Here is a 12,249-nt window from a genome sequence, read left to right on the forward strand (position 1 = left end):
TTATCGGCTGAGGACGGTTTGATACTGGCCATAAATCTTAGGAATAGATTTTCGTAGGTTCCCGTCTTGAGACTGTGTCAGGCTGTTGGTAATCTATTAATTCTGTTAACTTAGGGAGGTTATATGTCTGTCTGTCTGTCTATCTACCTGCGTTTCATGTCAGCTACTTTATGTTAGATATGCAGGGATTTGGTTGAAATTTTGTCCACAAGTTGGTTTTCGACTAATGACCAATCTAATACAGCCTGGGGGTCATCGGGTATCAGCAGTTATAATGAACCATTGTGTATCACTGCCAGACATAAGGCAGACATGCAGAGTCGTGTCCCTTTTTGTGTAGTGCGGGAATTTGTATATTTAGCTGGGCATTGCGAAGGATTGGGCTTTAGGAGTGCCTTCTAGTGTATTTATTTATTTCTGGCCAGTTTTTCAAAAGTATATTAAAGTTAGGCTAGGTTTAAAACTTAACACCAGTCTCACCCCAATACAAAAGAAATGACACTTTGGTCTGGACTTAACTTAATACCGGGCTTAATTCATAATACACTTTTGAACAACTGGGCCTAGGTGTAATATACAGTTTGCTCAAGAATATCTCACTTTTGGCATACACTTTTAGTTTATGAATGAACCTAAATCAACGTGACATCAACGGATATACCAGACAACCCCGTGACATAAAGCCGCAGTTAAACCTGGATTCCTAGCCAACTGTCCCATGCATCAACTGTTATTTGTTCTCTTTCTACTATTTTACTTTGGGTTTAACGATTATAATTCGATGACATATGGTTTTCTCTTTTTATAGCAGGTTGGGTCAATCGTCTACATGGTTATAGTGCTGCATCACTTAATTACCATGCTGAAAACACTAGACATGACACCCCATCGAGTCACAATACATATTGACAACGTTTCGACCAATTCCTGTTCAGCTTTACCGAGCTGGGATTTGTTTCCTCCATCGATAAACTTTATATAAGTTAAATATTACTCAGTGTGGCATTGAACTCACATTTCAAATACAAAAATAAATAATGTATATAGGGAAAAAAAGTTTTCTTTATGTTTCGTGATACAAGTTCAAGAAACATATTGACTGTTGACCTACTTGTTTCTCTTTTGTTCTCAACGTATTGACATAATTTTACATGTATAAATTAATGTGTTCTCGAAAATTAAACTCTACTTTTGGAACAGCTCATTCATTCGCCTAGAGCATTCCTAGCCTCTTTCTGATATCATTGAAAATTGACCACTGATTCTTTATATTTTCTGATTTCTTTGGTTTCTTTGTGTTGAATGTTGTTTTGGGAAACTGACCATGCGATTATTGACCTGGAATGTCCATTCGGGTTGAATGTCTGTTTTGATGCCTAGTTTCATTTTATAAATAGAAAGTATTCAATGAGTAAACTCATTTCAAAGGGCCACGGACCGGCCCGGATAGCACAGTTGGTAGAGCGTCCGATTCGGGACCGGTAGATCCAGGATCAATCCTTGGTCGAGTCACACCTAAGACTTTAAAAGAGGAAGTTGTAACTTCCTTGCTTGGCGTTCAGCATAAAGGGGACAGTGCAACGACTGGTTGACCCGTATCAGTATAATGGCTCGGGCGGTGCGGCTTACTTGCCTTCGGTAAGTCGTCTCAGTGATGCAGCACTAAATAAAAGAGCGGTGGAAATCCGTCCTGCAACAAGGAGGCACATTACACGTGCATGCACCCTAATGATTCCTTCGTCGTCATATGACTGAAAAATTGTTGAGTACGACGTTAAACCCCAAGCACTCACTCACTCAAAGGGCCACGGTGTCCACTTTCGCATACCTTTACATTCTGACATTTCAAACTCACCTATATGGTCCTTAATGACACCGGTTTCAAACCGAGATGTCTGAGGGGCACTGAGGCCATCATTAGTCTAACGAAGATAATTTGATTTTCTTCCCTCGGCCATTACAGCTGCATTGACTGACGAAGGACTGTAAGCAATCTGTTTGGTGGTGATATTCTATACAGAAACTGTACCGTCGCCTTCTTGTCGAACGTTAGCTATACAAAGGCCCATGCTGCTAATAGTTGTGATCAGAGAAAGAAGCGATACTGGTTATCATGTTCAAGCCCATCCAGGAGCTATGGAAGCCTGATGGCGCCATGCAGCTTTTCCGTGGCGGTGTATGTGGTGACACCCTTCACAGAAAGTGCAATATGCAGGGTGAAACTGCTGTGGCAACATTGTTAAATAGAAAATGCGATTGTTAGATAGAAAATGCGATGTGCCGAGAGCCTTTTAACCATTGTTAAATAGAAAATGCGATGCGGCGTCTCGCGTGCGACACCATTGTTAAATAGAAAATGCAACATGGCGACTCCCTTGCGACATCATTGTTAAATAGAAAATGCAATATGGCAACTTCCTTGCGATACCATTGTTAAATAGAAAATGCAATATGGCAACTCGCTTGTGATTGACCCTTGTGGCAACATTGTTAAATAGAATATGGAATAGGTCAACTCCCTTGTGACACCATTGTTAAATATAAAATGCAGTGTGCATGGTGAAACCGCCGTGGCACCATTGTTACATAGAAAATGCGATGTGGCGACTCTTTTGCGACACCACTGTTAAATAGAAAATGCGATATGGCGACTCCCTTGCGACACCATTGTTGAATAGAAAATGAAATGTGGCTACTTCCTTGCAACATCATTTCTGAATAAAAATTGCGATGTGGCGAGACCCTTGCGACACCGTTGTTAAATGGAAAATGCGATGTGGCGAGACCCTTGTGACACCACTGTTAAATAGAAAATGCAATGCGGCGACACCGTTGCGACACCATTGTTAAATAAACGCAATATAGTGATAACTCGATAAAATCTTGTGAGCTGTGCGTGTCAACCATAGCGTCTTCGTTTACTGGCTTTGGCCCGTTCACCTACCCAATTAAAATGTAAATGTTACAATGCCAACAGTTTTTATGTCTTAAAATGGTACAACATGTTAACTGATGTGCAATATTAGTGCCAACGTCTAAAAAAATTTTACATTGCAGGATGACTGTTCGGAGACTGGTAACATAATGCCGAACTACAAGATTTTTAACATTTATATTGTGGAACACAACACCTAAAAATGTTCATTTGACATACGATAGTATTATATTACAACATGTTCTAATCATGTTTAATCATGTTTTAATGTCAAACACCTCAGAAAGCATTCACCTAGCACTATTTATGCTTTCAGTCCTCTACCACTGCTAAAATTTAGCATAATTTAACTCATATGTAACATATTGATTTCAAAACAGAATTGAATAACACTTATTTCTTACTATCGGTCAATAAGGTCATCCTATTGTATCTTCCGTATAACGATTGTGTCGTAAGGATGTCAAGTATTGCATTTTTATACAGCACTGGTCTCACCATATTTGATTTTTATGCAGCACTGGTCTCACCATATTGCATTTTTATCAACCCTGGTCTCACCATATTACATTTTTATACAATACTAGTCTCACCATATTGTATTTTTATACAAGACTTGTTTCATCATATTACATTTTATACAACACTGGTCTCACCATATTGCATTTTTATACAACGCTGGTCTCACCATATTGCATTTTTATACAACACTAGTCTCACCATATTGTATTTTTATACAAGACTTGTTTCACCATATTACATTTTATACAACACTGGTCTCACCATATTACATTTTTATACAACACTAGTCTCACCATATTGCATTTTTATACAACACTGGTCTCACCATATTGCATTTTTATACAGCACTGGTCTCACCGTATTGCATTTTTATACAACAATGGTCTCACCGTATTGCATTTTTATACAACACTAGTCTCACCATACTGCATTTTTATACAACACTTATTTCTTACTATCGGTCAATAAGGTCATCCTATTGTATCTTCCGTATAACGATTGTGTCGTAAGGATGTCAAGTATTGCATTTTTATACAGCACTGGTCTCACCATATTACATTTTTATGCAACACTGGTCTCACCATATTGCATTTTTATACAACACTGGTCTCGCCATATTACATTTTTATACAACACTGGTCTCACCATATTGCATTTTTACACAGCACTGGTCTCACCGTATTGCATTTTTATACAACACTGGTCTCACCGTATTGCATTTTTATACAACACTAGTCTCACCATACTGCATTTTTATACAACACTGGTCTCACCGTATTGCATTTTCTGCGAACAATGTTGTCGTAAGCATGTCTTATATTGTATTTTTATATAACACTGGTCTCACCATACTGCATTTTTGTACAACACTGGTCTCGCCGCATTGCATTTTCTGCGAACAATGTTGTCGTAAGGATGTCTTATATTGTACTTTTATATAACACTGGTCTCACCACATTGTATTTTTTTTAATTTAACAATGTTTTCGCAGGGATGTCGTGCTAGTATTGCATTTTTATAACACTGGGCTCACCATATTCTATTTTTTTATATAACAATGGTTTCGCAGGGCCGTCTCATGTTGCATTTTTATACTGGCCTCAACATATTGCATTTTCTCTATTACAATTTTGTCGCAACGATGTCACTATATTGATTTTTCAGTATAACAATCGTGTCTCACGGGAGTCACTATATTGCAGTTTTATACATTGTGTGTATAACAGTTGTGTTTGTTGCCATATTGCATTTTGTGTAAAGGGCGACACCACATTCGTATACTACGACGAATGATCTATACTAAGCGTTCTGTGGAAATCTTTTAAGCTAAAGCTGAGGGACATGGCCGAAACGGCTTTCCCTATAGAGGATCGAGCAAAGATATCATCGACGAGAGGTTTCGATAAGGCCATATGCTTGGAATTGTGCATAATTAAAAAAAATGCCACGCTCCGTCGTCTAATTATCATCGACGACTGGAATAATGAAGGAACGGAGACTGTCACTTGGCAAGTTTATAGGGCTAATTTTGTAGAGAGTCGATGTCATTACTGCAACAGGGGGTGTTAACCGGAACTTTACTGATCTTCTGTGGGCCCACGCAATCTCTTGGGAGGTCAGTGGCTTCTCGACACAGAGCTTGTAGGGGTAGCTGTCGTCCAGGGGTTACAGCTTACAGACCGTATCACGGTGGTGCTCTTTTGCCAAGATATGTTACCCGCCCATATATTGATACCTATACATTAAAAGCCAACAGCAATAATTTGTATAGATATGCTTATATATCACAGTTTTGCCAAAAGCCATATTCTCAAAATGGTTTTTAGGAAGTAAATTGACCAGATGCCGTAATTTACCGGTTACCCGTGACAATTTGAAAACTATCACATCGTCGTAGCTCCTCTATAGTCTTTTTATGTTATCATGAATGAAAGAATAAATTTGTATGGCTTAACACGTCCGGTGCAATACTTCAGCAATACCGATACGATCATTATTCCTACATTCTAAAATGTACGCATAAAATTATGTTTTCACAGTGATACTAGAATAGATAAAGCCATTGTATAGTATTAGGTCTTGGACAACACACTAATGTACTACATCGACAAAAGCATTCTGTTTGAATTACAGAATATGTATGATATACTAGATGATAGTTTGTACCGATAACAGATCAGTTTAGAGTTTATATGAGCTAGTGACTGCCAGTTGGTTTGGGATGGGTGCGATATATTCGACATAACTAACCACAAAAAGACAAATTGGCTGTAAAGTTGCACAGTCTGTCATCATGATCAATCAGTCAATCGATTAATCATTCACTGAACCAATCAATCGATCTATCAGTTCTCAGAAGCAATCAATCGTCTAAGCAATTGTACGAGAGCTTTGATGAATAACACATCGCAAGGGTCTTGTTGTTGTTGTTGTTATTCTATTTAATTGGGATGGGGATGGTGTTATCTTGCCCTTGGTCATGAACTGTATTATTGGAATACAAGCGTTAGTCGCAGCTTGCTCATCGGTTATTTTATTCCTTTTTTAATTTGTGAGAAGCTGTAAACTTCGTCATAATCTGGTGAGAAACTACAATATTGGTTAGTTATACATACTAGTAAACACCACTGCATTTTCTGAGATCCGCCACTGGTACCTTTTAATTAAGTTTTCAAACATTTTTTTCACCACAGTGTGTGCTAAATTTGGTATAACATCATGGCTGTTGACTATAAGATTTTAAATGGATGTTATAGTAATCCAACGCAGTCATACACAAACTGTGCTATTTCGATGGTCCAGTATGGCTGGCAACCTGTTGTTCTGCTAGCCTAATGACGCCACGTCCAAGTTTTCGTGCCCACAGAGCAGATTTCTGCGGGTAGCTACAGAAAGAGCTCTATTTCCGTTTTGTTTACATGACAGCAACTCTAGTATGACAACCCAGGATGCTTCAACCCCTATCAAAGGCTTAAATGAAAAACCAACAGCGTTTATTTGATTTAATGTGTTTTATTCTGATTTTTGACTAAAAATTAAACGAAATCGTGCCGCTTTAAAATTCTGATGTTGTTCCGCTTTTCGATGACATTAATTAAAATGGTCGCCGCTTTGACCAGAGATATAACTTGCAAGACCATTATACCGATCAGGAGTATGGCTACCATAATGTTTGCCGAGACGTAAATCTATAGAGTGGCAGAGGAATGGGGTTTTTTTTTGCGGCGTCGCGAGGAGTTCGCCATTCTCTTTGACAGACAGCCTTTTAGCAGGCTTGTGAAAACGCTCACTTGGAGTTTAACACACCTAATTGGTATATCTCGAAGACTACCCCCTGCTGAGTGACATATCTAATTAGTAAAATTGGTGCCTCGAAAAATGTCAGCAACACTGCGGGGTTGCGAGGTCTATGCTATTTGACACGCGCGCGGAAGACAGGTTGCCATCACAACATACCCTTAGTTAAAGTAATATATTGGGTTTGAGTCTCTTTCTTTCCTTTTTTTTTTTAACCCTTTACAGTTTCCCCATCTTGGACTTGCCGTTCTTGGGTAACATGTAAACACTCTGCTCTTTCACAGAAAAGCTCACAAGTTCTAAAACACATACTAAGATACGTGCCCTATATATTTATATACAGGGCAGAAGCACTTTGGTATTTACCCTTGTGCATTATACATGAGAAAATGTATTTATTCGTTTATTCACTATTTATTTATCTTGTTTCAGATAAGTATATTCACATGGATATATTTCAATGAATCTAACTTACGTACACTGATACATACACCTTAATCAATTGCGTATTGTCATGATCAATCAGACTAAACCATCAGCTGCAGTGAAAATGTACCAAGTTTGCTGTATATTTAACGGTTTCATCATGTGTCACCAGATGTCATTTTTCACACAGTCTATCTTTATTTCACCTTTCTCCGCCTGTAGCATGTCTTTCCGGTTTGTTTTACAATAGTTCAGCAGATGTATTTATTCATTTATTTATTTATTTGATTGGCGTTTTACGCAGTACTCAAGAATATTTCACTTAAACGACGGCGGCCATCATTATGGTGGGTGGAAACCGGGCAGAGCCCGGGGGAAACCCACGACCATCCGCAGGATGTTGGCAGGCCTTCCCACATACGGCCGGAGAGGAAGCCAGTATGAGCTGGACTTGAACTCACAGCGACAGTTCAGCAGATGTAAGATTATTGGCAATGTTATATACCTATTCCCCCATTTGATTACACATTTCTTTGTTTGACCAATGCTCAGTTTGTATTCAAATTGATAAATAGTTCAGCATTATCTTTCGGCACATTTCATTCATGGTATACAAACTGTCAACCAAGAATATGCAACTGACCAGTCATGTGCAGCATTGTTGCAATTAACTCAACCGGATGTCTCGCACATTGGTCACAAATGTTCAGTCTTTCTGTGACGTCATAGCGCCGCCGGGAATGAAATTGATAGTAACGTTGTCAAGAGAAGGGTGCATGGTGGGACCTCGGATGTGTTGGATCCATCCATTCCGCGGAGTATGTTATTTATTGATTTACTTGATTCATGTACAAATTCATCTGAAATCCATACAGGCTGATAAACTCAAGAATTTCATTTGGTGAATGGCTGTCTAAGTATCACTACTATATAATCATGCACATATATTATGACTTATCTCTACCAGACTGTCATATAGGTATATATTTGTACTTGACGTGGATACAGTGAATTAATCCCCGATTACTTTCTGAATTTTCACCTGAGCAAAACACCCCTAAGACATAAGCAAGATCTTTGGGGAACATAGTTTGTAATAAAATGAGAACGGTTAAGGGTGAATCAGCGTCTTTAAAAAGGTTATAGCGCAGACTTGCTGGCGAAATAGCCGTATTCACCAATAAAATCAATTTTCGGTATATATCCAGGATACCTCAAATTATCGCCTTTAACTGAAAATCATACAAGCTCCTGTACTATGTAATAGTGTTAAAATGATTCTAAAGGATAAAAATGTAAAGCCAATATTTTGTGAAAGGTATTATTTGGGTTATTTCAAAATAATAGCTAAAATTCAATTGGATTTGCATTGATCGATGTTTGATCAAAGTTCTCCGGTATAGCATCTTTGACTATTATATCTATATATACAGTGTATACAGCTCTGCAGGAAACTGTCGTTCCACGAGTCGACATCTGAAAGTCTGACAGGACTTCAGACACTGAATGTATATTACATCTGATGACAAAACAACACTGAGTAATTCTAGACCAGTAACGTCTAATACATTGCAAGTAACGTCACGGCATTTTTGTCATCTAATTCTACGTGAGTGAAAGTCGCTATTTTTGCAATTTCGTGAATGTTTATAGAATATACACTCCTAACTGCTATAAATATTTGATTGACAAGAGACAGTGTTTCACCGTTTACGTGTGACCATTTATCTTCTATCACACCATCGTCACTTCTCTGTTTTCACTGTGGATGCTGTAGTGTTTTGTAAGGTCAATACTGTAATAGATAACGAAACCTGTAACAACAAAGACGCGGTGAAACAAGCAATTTGCATGATGTTAAACACCCGGAATTTTGGACATTTTCTTAAATTCGTTAGTTTTGTTCGATGTGCAGGAGTGAAGAGACATTGATCAGTGTGTAAGGTTGAAATGATGGAGGCATAAAGAAAAATGTTTTCAAGGGGAAAATATTGAAGATTCAGGTTACGTTGAGTTTTCGAGTCCATGACCTCTTCGCGTGGCACCTAATTTATAACCACGTGTTCGAATCCCAGTAACTGTAACAGGTTCACGTTTGTCTTGTATCTTGCGAGGTCCAGTGATTGACTGGAAACGCTTTCCACTTTCCTCCAAAAAAAAAAAAAAGAAGATATTTAGGGCTGCGCTGCTAAACACATGCATTTGAAAATCAGATTGCATGTAATACGTGATACGAGAATACTATATCGGAAATGAATGGTGCGAGAAATCGATAATGTCTTAATTTACCTCAGCTAGGGTTTTATTTTAACTGTTCATGTAAATGCATAAAATAGTAACAAATTATACGCCCCCTATAACGTCATGGCTTAATCTGAAGTAGGTAAGAAGCGCAGTTATTGCAATTTATCAGATGTCGCTGACTTAGAAATAGCGAGAATATAAGCGCAAACATTCGTAAGGTCCTGATAAAATTCACTGGCGCTAAAACACAGTAATCTTACTAAATTTGGGTTTGTTTTAAACGGCCACTAAACCTGTCGCGTGGGTGAATCTTAAAATGCACTATTTCAAAAAGTATAAGCGATATGTTATATGCAAATCAACCACATCTATTAATATTCAGTATTTTTTATTTGATCAATGACGATAAATGGACAGGTTTTTGTTTTCGTGATTTAATCATTCAAATATGATTTAATTTTGAAATGTACATCCCAAACGGATTTACATGCATATCCTGTAGAACGTATGTACGATTTTGGTGTGTTCGTGACTATCTTCGTGAACAGACAAGCTATATTGCCCACATTAATTCATGCGCATGTAAGCAATCGAATTTTCGAGAAATAGCAACAGAAACTGAATTAATTTATCCTACGTGTAATTCAGCTGTACATATTTTCTAGCCTATATACGTAGTTACCTGGAAGTTGCTGTCATTTCTATGAAGATAACACGTACATATAAACTAGGCAGTTAGCTTACATAAAAATCTTAAAATTAAACACAGCAGATGTTGTCAGGAACATTATTTTCTATTAAAGATATTAATTTCCCTTGACAGTACATCTGAACCGCATGCGCCGTGTGTTTGAAGATTTATTGAGCTGTACAAATGCATTCCCAGCGAATCCCGCCCCACCAACACCCCATAAACACCCCCCTCTGTCGTGGACAGTAATGGACTCGTCCGATTTATTGGAGTTGGCACCAGGAGGAGATTGGTTAGCTTAAAATCGTTATAACACTGTTGGTCAACGTCGTATACCGTCTGTGTACGTGTCGGTGATGGACCCTTCCCGCGGGTTATAATGGTCGCATCGTGTCGCACCTACCAGTTCTCGGTCACACGGGGAAGCATAAAGAGACGCGTTGTGATAAGACCGAATGTCATGACCCTGGGAAGTTTTTAGGGTGGGGAGAATCGGCTGTAGTACTACTGGCTCGCGCGTGACACAGAGCAGCGGAGGTTGTACTCCGACAGTTGACTCGGTTTGCCGCGAGGTCCCGAGTCAAACCGAGTGATCGTTTGCACGCCGAGCGCCGTAACTTCTGAGCGCAAGCCACCGACGCGCGCAAGGCCAGGTTATCTGAGAGCATCTCCAAAAAGGATTGGACCTGGAAGTTTGAGGTTACATATATATATGGATTTTTGAGTGAGCATATCTATAAGCGGATGTGACACAGTGACTTTAGAACGCCCGGCTGGCCTGTCCCCCCGAGCTCACCCCAACGGGACCGATGGAGATATGGGGGATACCTTAATGAGAAGTGACCTCAACTCGACAGGTAAAAAGTTTACACTAGGCCTAGATTGTATTTATTCATTTCCTTTCTCCTTATGTAGTTATTTTTTGTTTGTTTGTTTATTTAATCGTTTGGTGACTTTGGTATATATCGGTGTGTCAGGTATAGAGGAAACCCAGGGAAAATCACCCACCCATTTTAGATTGGACCACTACTTTAGTCTTCCACTTTAAACCAGGGGACAACATGATAAGCCCAAACATGCATTGTGGTTTATATTTGCTCATCTTACCTCCTCAAACTAATTTATGAAACTGACAGGCCACATTGTTTTCTGAGTGATGGATTCATACACATCACGTTATTGTCAAAAACGATTATACTACATTTGACATATTTGATTTGATGTATCCCTATAACGTACTATTACGTTTGCTATGTTTGATTTGATATTTCCATATAAGGTAATATTACCTTGTAATAACAATATAGTTCTGTCTCACTCAGAAAACACAATATTGTGTTGCATTTAACCACTTAGTTTTTTTTAGTGTAATATATTCGATAATCGGGTATGTTTCAAGATGTGAATCTGTGGACAGAAAACAGAGTTATGGGAATATGGCTGTGGTTTTGAGTAACTGTTTAAACAACTCCAACATTTAATATGTAGACTACGATTTGTAAACTGAACGCGAATGCACGGTATATCGGCGGTTTCGTAAATTAATTCCTACCCTATTGGAAACTTGCGAATTCTTGATTTCCTGCATTTTCACTATATCACTAAATAAAATTCATTGCTCTGGTTTGGACTTCATTGCTCCTATATATACTGCTCGATATACTTGCTGTATGAGTCTTTAAAGCATGTCTGCAAATGCTTATTTCATAGAACAAAAAAATACAAAATGTCACTGCCCAAGGCCGGGATTGAACCCACACCTTACGTGTCATAATGAATAAAAAAGATAAACGTCTTAACAACCCGGCCATGGGGCGCTCTGATGGTTTGATGAGAGGATAATGTTGAGGCTTCCCAGGTCTAATAGCGCCCTTCATCTGAAATGTTGTCATCGTGCATGAAAAAAAAGCAATAATTTATCAAGGTATTAATTTGTCAATGTTTTTAATTAACGCTCATTAGGCCAAGCTGGGGATATCACAAGCATATTGTCACGAAGAACTATGGAAAATTACTTCAGAAGATCCATAGTTATAAACCAAAACTGTTGAACTATATCACTACATAGGCTTACCAATGTAATGACGTGATATTGAACTGCCTGCTCTTTATATCTGTGTGTACATTACTTATT

General features: G+C 38.4%; 1 protein-coding gene across 4 annotated transcripts in view; it reads left to right on the forward strand.

Moving 5' to 3' along the window:
- LOC135480560 (LIM domain transcription factor LMO4.1-like) overlaps positions 1-12,249 on the forward strand; it is a 47,860-nt gene that overhangs the window by 5,799 nt on the left and 29,812 nt on the right. Inside the window, exon 2 of one of the 4 annotated variants that reach the window (XM_064760419.1) lies at positions 10,248-10,972. The exons of the other annotated variants lie outside the window; for them this stretch is intronic. Coding sequence (XP_064616489.1) covers positions 10,933-10,972 — 40 coding nt within the window. The 5' untranslated portion in view covers positions 10,248-10,932. The remainder of the gene's footprint in view (positions 1-10,247; positions 10,973-12,249) is intronic. 4 annotated transcript variants of the gene reach the window in all.

This window comes from Liolophura sinensis, chromosome 13 (assembly GCF_032854445.1).
Source record: "Liolophura sinensis isolate JHLJ2023 chromosome 13, CUHK_Ljap_v2, whole genome shotgun sequence".
Classification (NCBI taxonomy): domain Eukaryota; kingdom Metazoa; phylum Mollusca; class Polyplacophora; order Chitonida; family Chitonidae; genus Liolophura; species Liolophura sinensis.